This window comes from Mya arenaria, chromosome 14 (genome assembly GCF_026914265.1).
Source record: "Mya arenaria isolate MELC-2E11 chromosome 14, ASM2691426v1".
In the NCBI taxonomy this organism is placed as follows: Eukaryota; Metazoa; Mollusca; class Bivalvia; order Myida; family Myidae; genus Mya; species Mya arenaria.
Window position 1 is genome coordinate 22,453,356 of NC_069135.1, and position 20,802 is coordinate 22,474,157.

Consider the following 20,802-nt stretch of genomic DNA (forward strand, 5'->3'; position numbering starts at 1 on the left):
CAATAAATCAATCATTCTTCAATACAAATTATTGTAAATTAGGTCAATAATTATGCGTACACAAGCGGACGTAAATCCGTGTGGTGATGACTGGTATTCGCGCTCTCAACTTGTCTTACTCAACCTCTCAAGGGAAACGTCGTTGTTTTATGCGCCTAGCAATACTTATGTGTATGTGTACGCAGAAATTTGGGTTGGTTACGTCGTCCGTTGGGAATTCTGGGCGATTTCTTACACTATATGTTGGCATTTTAGAACTGATAAAAGCATTTACTTCTAAACGATAAAAAATAACATATCGATGTAACAGTTTGTTTTTCCTTTGACCAACTGATACGTACATAAACTTCGAAAATCAAATAACATAAAATGTATATAAACGTAAAGTTTAAGTCATTGTGTTACAAAACTGCTTCCTAGAATGATGTTTTAATATCCTTTTTACCACCCAATGTAAATCATGCTCCTCCACAATGTACCAATTATGATACAATTAGGTCCTTGCATTGCCTTAGCAATTCAAACGAGATTTTATAATCAAAATTACGACTTTCCAGTTATCTCCTCCGGAAACCCGACTCCTGCATTCATTGGATTAAAATGTTCATGTTCACAGCCATCCCATTGAAAAACAACGCGACGTTTCTTGCAACAGCCCCATAATGGACTGTTTGTAGTGTTAGCGATTAACAACAATAAGCTAGTTTTTGCTTAAGTCATCTAATATAAGATACCGATCCCCGCGATCTCTATATGTGTAAATAGCCGTCGTGAAAAAATTAGTCGACCTATGTTATCGATAGTAGCAGTCTTTGGATGTTTCGTAAGTCAGTGGTTAGTCATATCTCCACGATTTCCCTTAAAAATTAAAGCCACCTTCACCCAACAGTGAATCTGTAAAGAGAAGAGAATACACTTGGAAAAAAGGTTGTTATATTCCAACACAATAATTAATCAGAAACGATTACGTATATCAACGCCGGGCTACTTGGTACTTTATTATCAGGATGCATTTTAAGGCAATGTCAATTCGGACAACGGCTAATAGCGTTTTGATAGTTTTGACAGAAGTTGACATTAGAGTAGCAGGCTTCAACATTTTAGGGTAAGTTTTAAGATTAAGTGTTAAAGACAAATAAACGCAGAAACAAAAGAACCGTTGAATTGAGGTATAATTTACATCCCTACCTAACCTGCGTATTTTGCGCGTATAGACGCTACACGCCTGGTGTTCAGGTACTTAATAACTAAATGCTAGGTACATGATGTGGTCCTGGATTCCCCCTCTATATTTAGGATTGAGAATGCTACCTTAGTTTGATATTTTGTTTAAGTCTCAGTGGTGCACATACTTGATGGTTGCTTTTAATTTAGACCAATAACTGCACAGAGAGAGAGAGAAATTTCATAAATATCTCAGAGATTCAGTACTTTTTGATGGACCAGAACTTGGCTGTCTTCCGTCCTGATGAAATATGGATACCTTGAAATACAGACAATGCTAAACTTTAAAGTGAGTGAATCCTCTTAGAAGAAACGAGACATACCTTTTTATTGTTAAAATCAATTGGGGTTGAACTGAATTATAAAGAAATGTATGATGTCATATATTTGAAATGCTAGAAATGACATTTTTTACGAAGTGTTTTCTTTTTTGCATTGAAATGTATAGGGAAATTTAATTAATTGGTAGTGTATAACCTTCATGCGACTTTGTGAGGCTCCTTCGAGATGTTTAGCATCAACACTTAATACGGAAACTGATCTAGCCAACCTGAAAAACAACGAACCCCTGATATCAAATGCCAAGCATAAAAGTATACTGTATAAAGCATGTTGTTTGTACTTGTTTTCTGTAGGCGGAATTATAGTAAAAGGAAATTGATATAATTCGGCAAGATCGTTGAGCATTTAAAATGTGTTTTTGTTTCGATAGAGAAGCCCAAAACCTACCCGTCCGCGGACGCTAAACAAAGAAACGATTTGTTGTCGCCTTTTATTAACCCTAAATTGAAAAAAAAGGATTGTAAACGACAATATGTTTTTATAACTAAAAGATAAGAAATGTAAATACCATTTTCGCAAAAATTTGGAAAAACACTTCTAATTTATATCTGCCGAACTTCCCGGTATGACCTTAGACAACGATAACACGTGCACAGACGGCTTTTATGCAAGCCGCGGATTTTAACACTACCGACTTTTACCTTTTATGGTAATACTCTTGCAACAACGTAATCAACCGAGTTGAAATCAATAGTTGAACGGCTTGTTATCAATGTTTTAGTTCTATAGAAAGATAAACACTAGGGAAGGACACGTACAAGGAAGAGACAGTTATTTCTTAGCTACGTGATCTCTATCAAATCCGCCGATGCTGATATATGTTGCAAGTTTCAGGTAACCGGTACGTTAGAACATTGACTTATAAATTAAATAAATGCTCTGTAAAATTAGTATACCAAAGACGTAGTTTGATACATATATCCTGCGATGTTACTGTTTCGAAGTATTTTTGAAATTACTCTGGGTTCATTGTTATAATGTTTGTGTTGTTACTTTTTTAAATGTTATTAAATACGTTTTTCAGCCTCCTATCTATTGTGTGTCCCAACAATCGCGGTAAGATCTTCTTCGTTTATCTGAGGAAACATTCAAATTGACATCGTTTTTGTTGAACAAGGCATCAAATCTCTCAGATCATCAAAGTTTGGATTTCATTATAGGCAAATACAATAAGTGGATACAAGGAAATTGTATTCAAGTTAGCAAAGAAAAAGGTATATATCAGCAGGTGAGGAAAACGAAAGCTCAACGGAAACATAAAAATACTAAAAGTATACAAGTTTAAAACGAATATAAACACTCGAAAAAGCCATGGCAATGGGACACCGCTTCAGCCATTTTACTGCCATTCGTATAACGAATGAGGACTTGTTAAATGAGTTGGAAAAGTCACAGGATTGGATAGAAACACGCTTTCCTCAGTATATGGAACATCGGACGGCAAGGAATAAAATGCATTTAACTCTTCAAGTATTTCGGTTAGAGTCTAATTCGGATGAATTATATTGTGCACAGGCTTATGAATGTGTTAGAGACCGGTTAACTGCGCTCATGCATAATTCTGGCGACCTTCGGTTTGAAGGGCTAGCTCATTTTCCGGATTCCAATAAAGTCATATTTGCGGATGTTAAGTATCAGCCAAGTCTAAATGAGCTGGTAAAAGCTGTCCAAAGAGTTCTTGAAGATGCTGGAATTAGGATAGACTCCAAACGCTTCGTTGCTCATGTTTCGTTGTTTAATGTAAGCATGAGGGCGTTCCAAAGGAGTGATTGGCCGAGAAATCTCCTTCAACTGGACAACTTTGAAGGTCATTTCTTCGGATCACAAAACGTAGATAACCTCCACGTTTGTCAGATGGGAAGCACCGCGAATGATGGCTTTTATAGAAGAATCTGGCAATTGGAAATATGAAACTTCAGCCTTTGTGACCTTAATGCCCATTGTAAGCGCAGAAACAAAATATTACACTAGTAAGTGTAGTATTATGAAACAAACTAGTAAAATGGACATTCGAAAGAACCAAAATAAAACAAAAACGTAAAGGTTTGATTTGTAATTAGATTATTCCCTAAAAAGACTAAAAAACATAATCTACTGGACTTACTTTAAGGGCCTTCCAATGTGCAAAGGGGGTTTGGAAGACCCAAAATAAAAACGCTTCAAAAGTTCATGTTTATTTAGTTTTGAGGAAAAATATTTTTGAGAGTAAATCATACATCCTTTGTGACATGTTTGGGGGTAATAAGAAGTTGACTAAATTCTAAGAAAGAAAATTTTATCAAATTTTGGACCAAAAAGCATCTGCATTTTTTTCGGAAATGTCTGTCCACAATATAACTGTATTTTGGTGTCACTATGCCCCAGGCTACCTAATTAACAATGTCCTGTATGTTTTTGATGACGTATTTTTACATAAGAAAGATGTCCAATAAATGAATGAAAAATAGTGGATTAAATAAATTTCCTTGTTACAAATATGCAAATATCTTTCTTAAAATAGCTGCAATCACCACACAGTCTCAAGGCATTGTTCAATGAAAAGAACTGATCATTTTGAAACAAAAACATTTCCATTTTGTACAAAGACATTTCCGGAAAAATGCAAATGCTTTTTTATTAGAAATTTGATAAAATCTTTATTCGTAAATTTTGCTCAACTCCTAAATACAGCTAAACATGTTGCAACGGATATGTGTATCACGCTTGCTTAATATTGAACCTAAAAACTTAATTAAAAAACAACTTTTTTTGTAAACATTTTTTGGTTCTTCAAACGACGTTTGCACTGTGGAATACCTTTTTTACGCTCGCTGTTTGTTTGTGTTCTCCAATATGTTATCAATCATCGTTTTTGTTTTAGCTTTTTCAGTAACCATTGAATAAATATATTTCTTTTTGTTTCGGAATAAGCATTACCTGTTCTTAACACAATTTTAAATAAGAAATGAAATCTATTGGAACAAGCCCAGTAGTCAAAATGTAAAGCAAAAAACCCTGTTTAGAGGCAAAAAACATTGAACGAGAGACACACAACTCAGAGAGACCACATATACATCGAAATAGGGGTACCTGGCGTGTTTGAAAGATTGTATTTTCGATTTCGGACCCATCGTCTGTTTAATTTTACAGATTTACCCCCATTACAATCGATAACGGCTGACTGCTGATTTACTAAAATAAACGTTAAGCCAGTTTGAAAAATACTGTGGTTCTTTTACACTAAATATTAGTTGGAATACTACATTAAACGAACGCAAATATCAGCAGCTATTAGTTTCAAACAATATTTGGTTTTAAAAACCTTAACAATTTCTGTTTTGAAGATTTTTTAATGTAAAACTTTTATATTTTTAATGTAAAACTTTTATACATTATATATAAAAATATCATACCTAGGCATGTCACTCATTTTGACATAAACGTACGAATGTATGATTTTGTACTAGCTTTTTAGAGGATTAGTCAATGCCGATCGTTCAGAGCATTGTTTAAGTAAACATGATATAATAAGTCATTTGAAATGATTTTCGACCTTGTGTTTGCTGTGCCATTTAGACTATTTATATGCTTGTATAATGCCTTAATGAGAAACATTTTTTTATAGGAAAATCATATGATTGTACCATGCCACGATGTGAAATTTGTATAGAAAATCATATGCTTGTATAATGCCTTGATGGGAAATAAATTTGTATAGAAAAACCTATGCTTGTATAATGCCTTGATGGGAAATAAATTTGTATAGAAAATCATATGCTTGTACAATGCCTTGATGGGAAATAAATTTGTATAGAAAAATCATATGCTTGTACAATGCCTTGATGGGAAATAAATTTGTATAGAAAAACCTATGCTTGTACAATGCCTTGATGGGAAATAAATTTGTATAGAAAAATCATATGCTTGTACAATGCCTTGATGGGAAATAAATTTGTATAGAAAAATCATATGCTTGTATAATGCCTTGATGAGAAATAAATTTGTATAGAAAAATCATATGCTTGTATAATGCCTTGATGGGAAATAAATTTGTATAGAAAAATCATATGCTTGTATAATGCCTTGATGGGAAATAAATTTGTATAGAAAAATCATATGCTTGTATAATGCCTTGATGAGAAATAAATTTGTATAGAAAAATCATATGCTTGTATAATGCATTGATGAGAAATAAATTTGTATAGAAAAATCATATGCTTGTATAATGCCTTGATGAGAAATAAATTTGCATAGAAAAATCATATGCTTCTACAAGACCTTGATGGGAACAAACTTATTTCGAAAAATCGGATACTTGTAGAATGCCTTGATGGGGAAAAAAATATTTCGAAAAATCAGATACTTGTACAATGTATTGATGAGAAATAAGCGTGAACTACTGACGAGACCCAATTGAATTATAACTTATACATGATATTTTTTTCAAATGTAAATTAGTATTGCCGTAACTTGAGGCAATATCTTATCGGAATTCAACGCTAATACATATGTTAAGAAATTGTAAAATTGCTTTAAAGTGTGTTTTTTCTATGTCAATACACTTGATAACGGGCCAAGTGGGTATGCAATCTCTTTTAGCAATGGGTTTGTAAATAATGTATTCGGTTCAATAGTGCGTTTAAAAGTTGTATTCAGTATTAGATATCAACTCGCCTAGCATTCTTTTACATAATGGAATGTAACATGCAATCGATGACTCAATCATTAATATTAAAATGTGTTTTCATAAGCCACATTGTCATTTTCAAGTTGGTGTACGGTGAGGTCGGTATAGTCGTGTTCACTTGTTGCAAGCTTTATTTCTTCATACGCCACATGTTCGAATTGCCTCAGGCTCCGAGATGATCTGAAATTTAAATGATATAAACCAAAAGTCAATCGTGATGAACCAAATACTATTTCGTCCATCGGTTTACCGTTTCAATGTAATAAAACCCACATTTCTTGATATTAATTCCGATTGCGTTTTTTTTTCTTGTGAATTTCGTATGTATTGTCAGTGTGGCTTTGTTCTTTTATTGTATCCCGTTAGTGTTGTCAATGTAGCCATGACCTTTCATTAGATTTCGTATGTGTTGTCAGTATAGCCATGACCATTTATTGTTTCCCGTATGTGTTGTCACTGTGGCTATGACCTTTTATTGTATCTCGTATGTGTTGTCACTGTGGCTATGACCTTTTATTGTATCTCGTATGTGTTGTCACTGTGGCTATGACCTTTTATTGTATCTCGTATGTGTTGTCACTGTGGCTATGACCTTTTATTGTATCTCGTATGTGTTGTCACTGTGGCTATGACCTTTTATTGTATCTCATATGTGTTGTTACTGTGGCTATGACCTTTTATTGTATCTCATATGTGTTGTTACTGTGGCTATGAACTTTTATTGTATCTCATATGTGTTGTTACTGTGGCTATGACCTTTTATTGTATCTCATATGTGTTGTTACTGTGGCTATGAACTTTTATTGTATCTCATATGTGTTGTTACTGTGGCTATGAACTTTTATTGTATCTCGTATGTGTTGTCACTGTGGCCATGACCTTTTATTGTATCTCGTATGTGTTGTCACTGTGGCTATGACCTTTTATTGTATCTCATATGTGTTGTTACTGTTGCTATGACCTTTTATTGTATCTCATATGTGTTGTTACTGTGGCTATGACCTTTTATTGTATCTCATATGTGTTGTTACTGTGGCTATGACCTTTTATTGTATCTCATATGTGTTGTTACTGTGGCTATGAACTTTTATTGTATCTCATATGTGTTGTTACTGTGGCTATGAACTTTTATTGTATCTCGTATGTGTTGTCACTGTGGCCATGACCTTTTATTGTATCTCGTATGTGTTGTCACTGTGGCTATGAACTTTTATTGTATCTCATATGTGTTGTTACTGTGGCTATGACCTTTTATTGTATCTCATATGTGTTGTTACTGTGGCTATGACCTTTTATTGTATCTCATATGTGTTGTTACTGTGGCTATGACCTTTTATTGTATCTCATATGTGTTGTCACTGTAGCCATGACCTTTTATTGTATCTCGTATGTGTTGTCACTGTGGCTATGAAATTTTATTGTATCTCATATGTGTTGTTACTGTGGCTATGACCTTTTATTGTATCTCATATGTGTTGTTACTGTGGCTATGACCTTTTATTGTATCTCATATGTGTTGTTACTGTGGCTATGACCTTTTATTGTATCTCGTATGTGTTGTCACTGTGGCTATGACCTTTTATTGTATCTCGTATGTGTTGTCACTGTGGCTATGACCTTTTATTGTATCTCGTATGTGTTGTCACTGTGGCCATGACCTTTTATTGTAGCCAGTATGTGTTGTCACTGTGGCTATGACCTTTTATTGTATCTGGTATTTGTTGTCACTGTGGCTATGACCTTTTATTGTATCTCGTATGTGTTGTCACTGTGGCTATGACCTTTTATTGTATCTCGTATGTGTTGTCACTGTGGCTATGACCTTTTATTGTATCTCGTATGTGTTGTCATGGTGGCTATGACCTTTTATTGTATTACGTATGTGTTGTCACTGTGGCTATGACCTTTTATTATTTCCCGTATGTGTTGTCAGTATGTCCATGGCCTTTTATTGTATCTCGTATGTGATGTTAGTATAATTATGATCTTTTATTTTATCTCGTATGTGTTGTCACTGTGCCTAAGACCTTTTATTGTAGCCACTGTGTGTTGTCACTGTGGCTATAACATTTAATTGTATCTGGTATGTGTTGTCACTGTGGCTATAACCTTTAATTGTAGCCAGTATGTGTTGTTACTGAAGCTATGAACGTTTATTGTATCTGGTATTTGTTGTCACTGTGGCTATGACCTTTTATTGTAGCCAGTATGTGTTGTCACTGTGGCTATGACCTTTTATTGTATCTCATATGTGTTGTCACTGTGGCTATGACCTTTTATTGTATCTCGTATGTGTTGTCACTGTGGCTATGACCTTTTATTGTATCTCGTATGTGTTGTCACTGAGGTCATGACCTTTTATTGTAGCCAGTATGTGTTGTCACTGTGGCTATGACCTTTTATTGTATCTCGTTTGTGTTGTGACTGTGACTATGACCTTTCATTGTATCTCGTATTTTTTTGACTGAGGCTATGACCTTTTATTGTATCTCGTTTGTGTTGTCAGTATGGCCATGACCTCTTAATTTAGCCGGTATGTGTTGTCACTGTGGCTATGACCTTTTATTGTATCTGGTATTTGTTGTCACTGTGGCTATGACCTTTTATTGTATCTCGTATGTGTTGTCACCGTGGCTATGACCTTTTATTGTATCTCGTTTGTGTTGTCACTATGGCCATGACCTTGAATTGTATCTCATATGTGTTGTTACTGTGGCTATGACCTTTTATTGTATCCCGTATGTGTTGTCACTCTGGCTATTACCTTTTATTGTAGCTCGAATGTGTTGTCAGTATAATCATGACCTTTTATTGTATCTCGTATGTGTTTTCACTGTGGCCATGAACTTTTATTGTATCTCGTATGTGTTGTCACTGTGGCTATGATCTTTTATTGTATCTCGTATGTGTTGTCACTGTTCCCATGACCTTTGATTGTATCTCGTATGTGTTGTCACTGTGACTAGGACCTTTTATTGTATCTCGTTTGTATTTTGACTGTGACTATGACCTTTTATTGTATCTTGTATGTTTTTTTTACTGAGGCTATGATCTTTTATTGTATCTTGTTTGTGCTGTCACACTGGCAATTGTCCTTTTATTGTTTCCCGTATGTGTTGTCAGTATGTCCATGATCTTTTATTGTATCTCGTATGTATTGTCACTTTGGCTTTGACCTTTTATTGTATCTCGTTTGTGTTTTCAGTATGTCCATGACCTTTTATTGTATCTCATATGTGTTGTCAATGTGACTATGACCTTTTATTGTATCTCGTATGTGTTCTCACTGTGACTATGACCTTTTATTGTATCTCGTATGTTTTTTTACTGAGGCTATGATATTTTATTGTATCTTGTTTGTGTTGTCACTCTGGCCTTGACCTTTTATTGTTTCCCGTATGTGTTGTCAGTATGGCCATGAGCTTTTATTTTATCTCGTATGTGTTGTCAGTATGGCTATAAACTTTTATTGTATCTCATATGTGTTGTCACTGTGGTCATGACCTTTTATTGTATCTCATATGTGTTATCACTGTGGCCATGGCCTTTTTTGTATCCCGTATGTGTTGTCAGTATGTCTATGACCTTTTATTGCATCTCGTATTTGTTGTCAGTATGGCCATGATCTTTTATTTTATCCCGTATGTGTTTTCACTATGGCTATGACCTTTTATTGTATCTCGTATGTATTGTCAGTATGGCTATGGGCTTTTATTGTATCTCGTACGGTTGCCAGTATGGCTATGACCTTTTATTGTATCTCGTATGTGTTGCCACTATGGCTTTGGGCTTTTATTTCATCTCGAATGTTTTGTCAGTATGGCTATGGCCTTTTATTTTATCATCATGCAATCGCACCATTGCCAGCATCCGCTGTACACATTCAATTCACCACAACACAATCCGTTGGTGGTTGATAATAGACATATCGTGTTTTTTTACATTCGCAGGGAAATTGTGAGAGGCAAAAATGCTAAGATGCGAAAAGTAGCGGGGCGAAAACACGAAATAACATAAATCAGCCACTTTACAAGCCATTTGATGAGCGCAGACATACAGAAGAACCAGGGATACCAGCAAAACACGATCGAAACAAGTCTTGGGCTGATAGGCTTGGCCCTGTATTTGCAGTTCTATTATCATAAAACAACATATCCATACCTCTCAACATCAATGCTTCTTGGGCTTTGGTCTGAAACAAAATATGTTACAAAATGTGTATGGAATCGTTCTGAATAGCAAGATCACTGTTTAACAGCGTACGCTTAAGACGAATGTTTATCTTGTAATCACATCAAATCATAAGAGTGATTATAATTGTTAATAAGTGTATTAATAATTGTTTAAAGTGTAAAAGGAAATACCTTGAAGTTCAGTTGTGACAATATCCGGAGAAGCGGTTCCGTTATCTGATCTGAAATTTTAAACGAACGAGAAAAGTTTATTTTTAACTCATAATATGTAATGATTATTTATAAGTTTATAACGTGCAAAATTTACAAATCATTTTTTTTCTTCTTCAGATTTAAAGATGCTAACATTCCTTTGCGCTTTTATTTAAGCTATAAAATAAATGAAAATTTAATTTACCCATCTTTTGGCTTTATATTTACACCTTTTTGACAAATGTTGATCCTCTTCCTTAAAATGTATACTATAATAAAACCAACGAGCAAAACAAGCACAGTCCCGACAACACTTCCAACAATAACACCAATTCCACCCGTCTGCTCGCCTGTAAATTCAATAAATCAAATAAATTAGAAACAACACATATAAACATATAAAGTATTAGCAAGTGGTTTGAGTTTTGAAAAAAGCCCTTGGTGAACACACATGCATTGTAACGTTATTAAGCATTGAAGGCAATGTTTTCATATTTCTCTACACCGATTCAATTTCGAACAAACAATTGTTTAAAATAAACTCAAACTGAACTGATCGGAAGGTCACCTTTTATCTGTTTTTCTACTCCAGAGTCCATGTATTCTATACTCCATCCAATGTTTATAGTCCCATAATTATTTCGTATTAGTATTTCATGAAGTCCAAAATCATTATCCGTTTCTATGGCAACTGATATGACACACAATGATCCATTCACTGCGATTTTTCTTCCGAAGACTGGCAAATTAATAATCTCTGGATAATGCACACGGATGTTGCCTTTGACAGATTTCTTCTCGTTGTCCTGTCCCTTTGTTACCTCGATAGAAATCGGACCGTCATTTGAATAAACGTGCAAGTTGACCATCGCAAAGCCACTGGCCAAATCCGTGATGGTAGTCAGTCCGCTTTCAGCCGCAGACACAGGGAACGTTACTACAGGTTTATCTACAATAAACGTTGATATGATTTCAACCTATCAAATGGTTACAAAGATTTTACTGCAATTATTAAAGCACGACCTAAATGAATCCATTGGTTCTAGGTTACGTTACCTCTAACGACGAAGTATGTCGAACTTTCAACAATTGTCTTTGTATCTCCATAAAGCGATATACCATTGGACGCCGAACAAGAATAAACCCCAGAATACTCATAGCTCAGCTGATTCAAAACAAGATTGTATCCTGCATCTTTCCATACGTTGACCACACCATGGCCGGGCCACTGTTGATTCCATCCCATATACCTGTATTTGTTCGGAACACCATTGGCTTTACATGTTAAATTTGAAGTTAAAGAGTCACTTGAGGTATTAAAAGCTTCAACGACAACTTCTGGTGGATCTAAAACAAATAAATAACAGTATATGTAGTGAATTTAGCTACCACATGTGTTGTAAATGTGTAACGTAAAACAGAGCAAGTAGCGTTTATTTAATGAGTAGCTTCAATACACGTTAGAAGAACAAATACATACACTGAACATCCAACGTTATGACAGCCTCGTCCGCCCCTATTCCGTTATCTGCAATACATCGGTAAATACCGGCATGGTCTCTGTTTAAAGATCGTATGATGTAAAAACTGGTATTTCTCCCTAATGATACCTCGTCTTCAAAAAGCAGTGCATCACTTCCACGTTTGTACCAACGAAGTGTTGATCGCGGATTGCTCTCAAACAAACACTCGAGCGTTACGTTTGGACTACCTTCTATCTGCGTTCGGTTTGTCGTAGGCGATATCACAGGCTGAACTGAAATCAACGTAATGAGTATGAATAAAACAATACCCATCTAAACAAATAGCACAAAAGATAATTGTATCAAGATATTATGCAACAACTCCCGTTAATCTCTAAAAAAACGTACGATTTGAAATACTTACAAAAAACATTTAAAACAAACGTGTTTTTTTCAGATGCTTTTCCACCCTCTTCCTTTGCAACACAGGATGTATTGCTGTTGTGGTCACTTCTTGAAACGTTTATAATTGTGATACTTTTATTAAGTGAGTCGAATGTATATCGGCCGTCGATTGAAATGGGTTGTCCACGTTGGAACCATTGATATCCTAGATGTAAGCTATGGTTGCTTGGAAAAGTAGTTGATCTACTAGAACTGGACAACGTCAGATTCTTCCCAACCTGTGGGTGTTTCTGGTAAGATATTAAAGGTAAAGTTGGAATCCCTGAAATATAGGAATGTTATGGCATACAGGAAAAATCTCTTCAATATTTGATAAACAGAATATCACGAAATTAACAAGAGCGCAAACTGTCACAAAATACGCTCATCCTAATTTTAAAGTTTGGTGATAAGTGTTTGTAAATTAAGCCATCTCTAGAGAACGGACGCTGTTAGCAAAAACGGTTTCTGCCAATTAATGGGTCATAACTCTGGAGTGACTGAGACGACGTAGCTTGTTATCGAACCTGACCAAGATATTCTATACATACATCTCATTCTGTCCAAATTTAGTGATGATTGAACAAAGCTTTCTTAAGTATCGGATAAGAATAAATGAGTGACTGGGGCGCGGGGCTGGTTATCAAAATTGTCCGGGATATTCTACACATACACATTCTGATCCCAAAATTGCTTGCTGATAATTCAACAAAGGATACCTAAGGTAATGATCGGACAAGAACGATTTTTGGTATTTTTTAATATTTTAAGGGCGAGAACTCATGAGTGATTAGATAAATGGCTGGTTATCAGACTTTTCTGAGATATTATGCCCATAAACATTCTGACCAAATTTGGTGATATTAGACAAAGGCTTCTAAAGTCATTGAACGTACAATACCGAGTTTAGCTATTTTCTTAAATAATAATTCGATAACTTTAATACACACTGACCAATTTTGGTGATGATTGGGCAAACTCTTCAAAAGAGGATGAGCGTTCAAAACACTGGACGTTGCCCGCCCGCCCGTGGGTACGTCGCAGATTAATCTATAACACGTCCAGTTTTTTTAAACGGGCGTATAAAAAAACAGAAGCGCAAACTGTCACATAATACGTGCGTCCTGATTTTAGGACACCAAGTTTGGTGATTACCGATTGTACGTTAAGCCAAATGAAGAGATAGGACAATGTAAATACAGTTTTAGCCAATTCAAGAGTCATAACTCTGGCTTAACTGAGTTGATATGGCTGATTATCGTACTTGTCCGAGATACTATGCCAATACACATTCTGACAAAATCTGATGGGCAAAGGCTTCTAAAGTAATTGAGCGTACAAGACCAACTTAGTTTATTTTATTAAAGAGCAATTTCTCTTGAGTAACTGAAGCGATATGGCTGGTTATCGAAGCTGTCCGAAATATAATGCCTATACACATTTTGTTTAAATGTGGTGATGGTTTGACAAAGGTTTCAACAATTATTGATCGGCCAAGACCGTTGGAGGTAATTTCTATTATTAAAGGACGATAACTCTCGAGTGATTACAGTGATAATGTTGCTTATCGAATTTGTACGGGATATTGTGCACACATTTATTGTTACACATTTTGACCAAGTTTAGTGGTAATTGGACAAAGGCTTCTAAAGTTTTTGAGCGGACAATATCAATTATATGTAATTTCTATAATTAAGGGGCGACATCTCTCGAGTGAAGCGATATGGCTGGTTATCGAACTTATACATTCTGATCCAATTTGGTGATGATAAGATAAAGGCTTCTAAAGTTATTCAGCAAACAACATACTGGACGCCGCTCGCCCGTCCGAACGCCGCAGGTAAAAGTATTATTCGTCACGTATTTTAAAAACGGTCATACAAAAACAATAACGGAACATAACGAGTTGGTGTCAAATTATCTGTATCTGTTCGAGTATACAGCACTTTACTAAACTAAACTCCACTTGTACGCATAAGGCTGTTTAGTTGACGTGTAACTATAACCGTATGCACTGGTACACAAGACAAGTGTTAAGTCAACGCGTAAATATTATGGTCGGCACCAAGCCACTTAATCATAATTATAACGCGATTTAAGTCGAAAGGTAAATATAATCGTTGGCATCCAGCGACTCGTACATTAACGCGGGTGAAGTCAACGAGTTAATATTGTTGTCGGCGCCCAACCTCTGGTACACATCACGCGGGTTAACTCGACGTGTAAATATTGTTGTTGGCGCCCAACCTCTGGTACATATAACTCGGCTTAAGTCGACGTGTATACACTGATGTCGGTGCAAAACCTCTGGTACATATAACGCGGCTTAAGTCGACGTATAAACACTGCTGTCGGCGCTAAACCTCTGGTACATATAACGCGGATTAAGTCGACGTGTAAACACTGTTGTCTGTGCCCAACACCTGGTTCATATAACGAGGGTTTAGACGAAGTGTAAATATTGTTGTCGGCGCTCAACCACTAGTACATATAATGAGTGTTTAGTCGACGTGTAATTATTGTTGTCGTCGCCCAACATCTGGGACATACAATTAGGGCTTAGTCGACGTGTAAATATTGTTGTCGGCGCCCAACCACTGGTTCACATAACGCGGGTTAAGTCGACATGTAAAATTTGTTACCGGCACCCAATCTCTGGTACAGATAACGAGGGTTTAGTGGACGTGTAAATATTGTTGTCGTGGCAATCCTCTGGTACATGTAACGCGGGTTTAGTGGACGTGTAAACATTGTTGTCGGTGCCCAAACTCTGGTTTAGATTACTTTGGTTACGTCGATATGTAAAATTTGTTACCGGTACCCAACCTTTGGTTCACATAACGAGGGTTAAGTCGACGAGTTAACATTGTTGTCGGTGCCCAACCTCTGGTACACATTATGCGGAATAAGTCGACGTGTAAACATTGTTGTCGGCGCCCAACTTCTGGTACACATAACGCGGCTAAAGTCGACGAGTAAACATTGTTGTCGTCGCTCAGCCTCTGGTACATATAACGAGGGTTAAGTTGACGAGTAAACATTGTTGTCGTCGCCAAACCTCTGGTACACATAACGCGGAATAAGTCGACGTGTAAACATTGTTCTCGGCGCCCAACTTCTGGTACACATAACGCGGCTAAAGTCGACGTGTAAACCTTGTTGTTGTCGCTCAGCCTCTGGTACCTATACAGAGGTTTAAGTTGACGTGTAAACATTGTTGTCGTCGCCCAACCTCTGGTACACATATCGCGGCTTAAGTCGACGTGTAAACATTGTTGTCGGCGCCCAATCTCTGGTACATAAAACGCGGATTTCGTGAAAGTGAAAGCGGCTTAAGTCGACGTGTAAACATTGTTGTCGGCGCCAAAGCTCTGGTACACATAACGAGGGTTAAGTTGACGTGTAAGAATTGTTGTCGGCACCCTACCTCTTGTACATATAACGCGGGTTAAGTCGACGTGTTAACATTGTTGTCGTCGCTCAGACTCTGTTACACATAACGCGGCTTAAGCCGTCGCGTAAATATTGTTGTCGGCGCCCAACCTCTGGTACTTATAACGCGGCTTAATTCGACTTGTAAACATTGCTGTCGGCGCCCAACCTCTGGTAGATATAACGCGGCTTCAGTCGACGTGTAAACATTGTTGTCGGCGTCCAACCTCTGGTACTTATTACGCGGCTTAAGTCGACGCGTAAACATTGTTGTCGGCGCCCAACCTCTGGTAGATATAACGCGGCTTCAGTCTACGTGTAAACATTGTTGTTGGCACCAAACCTCTGGTACACATAACACGGCTTAAGTCGACGTGTTAACATTGTTGTCGGCACCCAACCTCTGGTAGACATAAAGCGGCTTAAGTCGACGTGTAAACATTGTTGTCGGCGCCCAATATCTGGAACACATACAGCGGCTCCAGTCGACGTGTAAACATTGTTGTCGGCGCCCAACCTCTGGTTCATATAACGTAAGTAAAGTGAACATGTAAATATTGTTGTCGGCGCCCAAACTCTGGTACAAATAACGAGAGTTTAGTCCACGTGTAAACATTGTTGTCGGCGCCCAACCTCTGGTACATATAACGCGAGTTAAGTCGACGTGTAAACACAGTTGTCGGCACCCAACCACAGGTACACGTGTCGGTGCCCAACCTCTGGTACAAATAACGAGGGTTTAGTCTATGTGTAATAATTGTTGTCGGCACCAAAGCTCTGGTACACATTACGAGGGTTTAGTCCACGTGTAAACATTGCTGTCAGTGCCCAACCTCTGGTACACATAACGCGGGTTAAGTCGACGTGTAAACATTGTTGTCTGCACTCAACATCTGGTACACATAACGCGGGTTTAGTCGACCTATAGATATTGTTGACGGCGCCCAACCTCTGGTACATATAACGCGGGTTATGTTGACGTGTTAAAATTGCTGTCGGCACCTAACTCCTGGTACACCTAATGAGGGTTTATTCGACGAGTAAATATTGCTGTCGGCACCCAACCTCTGGTACACAAAACGAGGGTGTAGTCGACAGGTTAAAATTGTTGTCGGCGCCAAACCTCTGGTACAAATAAAGCGGGTTCAGTCGACGTGTAAATATTGCTGTCGGCACCCAACCTCTGGTACATATAACGCGGCTAAAGTCGACGTGTAAGCGATGCTGTCGGCGCCCAACCTCTGAATAACATTATGCGGCTTAAATCGACGTGTAAACATTGTTGTCGGCACCTAACCTCTGGTACACATTACACGGCCCAAACTTTGGTACATATAACGCGGCTTAAATGGACGTGTTTACATTGTTGTCGGCGCCTAACCTCTGGTACATATCACGTGGCTTATATCGACGTGTTAACATTGTTGTCGGCGCCTAACCTCTTGTACATATAACGTGGGTTAAATCGACGTGTTAACATTATTGTCGGCGCCCAACCTCTGGTACATATAACGTGGCTTATATCGACGTGTTAACATTGTTATCGGCGCCCAACCTCTGGTACATATAACGCGGCTTATATCGACGTTTAAACACTGTTGTCGTCGCCCAACCTCTGGTACATATAACGCGGCTTAAGTCGATGTTTAAACACTGTTGTCGGCGCCCAACCTCTGGTACATATAACGCGGCTTAAGTCGACGTGTTAACATTGTTGTCGGCGCCTAAACTCTGGTACATATAACGTGGCTTAAATCGACGTGTTTACATTGTTGTCGGCGCCCAAACTCTGGTACATATAACCTGGCTTATATCGACGTGTTAACATTGTTGTCGTCACCAACCTTTGGTACATATTACGGGGGTTTAGTCTATGTGTCAACATTTTTGTCGTCGCTCAGCCTTTTTTACACATAACACGGCTTAAGTCTACGCGTAAACATTGCTGTCAGCTCCCAGCCTCTGGAACATATATCGAGAGTTTAGTCTACGCGTAAACATTGCTGTCGGCGCCCAACCTCTGGTACATAGAACGCGGCTTACGTCTACGCGTAAACATTGCTGTCAGCGCCAAACCTCTGGTACTCATTAGGCGGCTTAAATCGACGTGTTAACATTGTTGTCGGCGCCTTACCTCTGGTACACATTACACGGCTTGAATCGACGTGTTTACATTGTTGTCGGCGCCCAACCTCTGGTACACATTACGCGGCTTAAATCGACGTGTAGACAGTGTTTTCGGCGCCCAACCTATGATACATATATCGCGGTTTAAATCGACGTGTAAATATTGTTGTCGGCGACTAACCCCTGGTACATATAACGCGGCTTAAATCGGCGTGTTAACATTATTGTCGGCGCTCAACCTCTGGTACATATAACGCGGCTTAAATCGACGTGTTAATATTGTTGTCGGCGCCCAACCTCTGGTACATATAACGAGGGTTTAGTCTATGTGTCAACATTGATGCTGTCGCTCAGCCTTTGTTACGCTTAGGTCTACGCGTAAATGTTTTTGTCGGCGCCCAACCTCTGGTACATATAACGCAGCTTAAGTCTACGCGTAAACGTTTTTGTCGGCGCCCAACCTCTGGTGCATATAACGCGGCTTAAGTCTACGCGTAAACGTTGTTGTCGTCGCCCAACCTCTGGTGCATATAACGCAGCTTAAGTCTACGCGTAAACGTTGTTGTCGTCGCCCAACCTCTGGTACATATAACGCAGCTTAAGTCTACGCGTAAACGTTGTTGTCGGCGCCCAACCTCTGGTACATATAACGCAGCTTAAGTCTACGCGTAAACGTTGTTGTCGGCGCCCAACCTCTGGTGCATATAACGCGGCTTAAGTCTACGCGTAAACGTTGTTGTCGGCGCCCAACCTCTGGTGCATATAACGCGGCTTAAGTCTACGCGTTAATATTGTTGTCGGCGCCCAACCTCTGGTACATATAACGCGGCTTAAGTGTACGCGTAAACATTGTTGTCGGCGCCCAACCTCTGGTATATATAACGCGGCTTAAGTCTACGCGTAAACGTTGTTGTCGGCGCCCAACCTCTGGTACACATAACGCGGCTTAAGTCTACGCGTTAACATTGTTGTCGGCGCCCAACCTCTGGTACACATAACGCGGCTTAAGTCTACGCGTAAACGTTGTTGTCGTCGCCCAATCTCTGGTACACATACCGCGGCTTAAGTCTACGCGTAAACATTGTTGTCGTCGCCCAACCTTTGGTACATGTAACGCTGCTTAAGTCTACGCGTTAACATTGTTGTCGTCGCCCAACCTCTGGTGCACATAATGCGGCTTAAGTCTACGCGTTAACATTGTTGTCGTCGCCCAACCTCTGGTGCACATAATGCGGCTTAAGTCTACGCGTTAACATTGTTGTCGGCGCCCAACCTCTGGTACATATAACGCGGCTTAAGTCTACGCGTAAACATTGCTGTCGGCGCCCAACATCTGTACACATTACGCGGGTTAAGTTGACGTGTAAACATTGTTGTCGGTACCCAACCTCTGGTACTTATAACGAGGGTTTAGTTTATGTGCAAATATTGTTGTCGGCGCCCAAACTCAGGTACACATAACGCCGATTTTCGACGCGTTTACTATTCTCGTCTGCACTCATGGTACACATAAAGCAGTTTTAGTCGACAAGTGATTATCATCGTCGACACCCACAGCTCACTGTTAATATCCCATAAGCAGTGACAATAAAGATTCGAATGAAATCGATTCTCTGAAGGTTACCATTGGTGAGAAAATGTTTGATATTAAAACTAAAATGAAACAACGATATCAATAAGTGATAGTAAATTATTATGACTCACTTAATCAACTTACCTAAAATATACAGTGTTATACATTGAACTGTTTCTATGCCAATGTATTGTTTTATCAGTCTATACGTTCCTCCTTCGGACTGACGTGTGTTAATAAGTTGGATGCTTAAAATGCCATTGTCCAAATCTGCATCTTCTGCTAAAGTGCAATTGTGAAGATATGGAGAACCTGCATATACTCGTCCATACTCATAGTTCACCGTAAGTAGATTTCCAAACCATGTCGTTATTTGAAAAGCGACGAAGTCAAAGGACTCGTAGTTAGTAGCCGTGAACGTTAAAATAGGCAATCCCCCTACATCTGTAAAAACTCGAGAATTACTTGGACATGTCCACGCCTTCAGCGAACCTAATAATAAAATGCATTGTGCATGTATTTATATAAACTTTAATCGAAAACGAAACACCACCTTAATGTTAATACATGTACTTAAGTCTCTTTTCAATTGCAGACGATATAATGAATGCCTAGCTTGATTCACTCAACTCATTACAAATCGTTGAAATATTTTGTTTTAGATAACAGACGAATTGTTAGCGAATACAAACAATGAAATTGTCGAATATGTTTTAAGACTGACCTGTTAAACACAGAATAATAATTGCAATCCATGTGCTGTTCATCTTATTCTCCTCTATTTTATATGTTTAATTAACTTCCTGTCAGAATTTATATACGGCTATTCAGAAAACTAGGTCATGTTGAAATTCAATAGCTTTAGTCGATACTTCATAATTATGTATTTTGTCACGATCGTGATATGTATAACTGATGCTTATACCTCAGTCAAATTTGCTCTACGGCCAGGATACGGCCGCCGTAGGCCCCGAAATCGAGAGAAACGTGCGGCGGCCGCAGAGGATCTGCGTGGACTGCAGGGTTACCGTAGGACGTATCTCTATCTTTTACAGTCCTGCAGGGTTCGCCGAAGGGTTATAATGCGGGTTTATAACATTTTTTTTTTCGTTCGCCGTAGCAATAGACATACCGTAGACATGCCGT

The 20,802-nt window shown here is 38.2% G+C and overlaps 1 protein-coding gene across 2 annotated transcripts; it reads right to left on the bottom strand.

The window, feature by feature from the left end:
* Window positions 1-5,900: 5,900 nt before the first annotated feature.
* On the bottom strand, window positions 5,901-20,478 carry LOC128216603 (hemicentin-2-like). Of its 2 annotated transcripts, none has more exons than XM_052923223.1 (10): window positions 20,381-20,478; window positions 19,801-20,148; window positions 12,505-12,807; window positions 12,098-12,373; window positions 11,674-11,964; window positions 11,186-11,566; window positions 10,848-10,967; window positions 10,597-10,646; window positions 10,394-10,424; window positions 5,901-6,412 (listed from the first exon to the last, which is right to left on the bottom strand). In XM_052923223.1, the coding sequence occupies exons 1-10, from the start codon at window positions 20,421-20,423 to the stop codon at window positions 6,396-6,398; spliced, it is 1,860 nt and encodes a 619-aa protein (XP_052779183.1). In that variant the 5' UTR covers window positions 20,424-20,478; the 3' UTR covers window positions 5,901-6,395. The 2 variants fall into 2 exon arrangements, with proteins under 2 accessions (XP_052779183.1, XP_052779182.1); XM_052923222.1 differs by having other exon boundaries at window positions 10,823-10,967.
* Window positions 20,479-20,802: the final 324 nt, after the last annotated feature.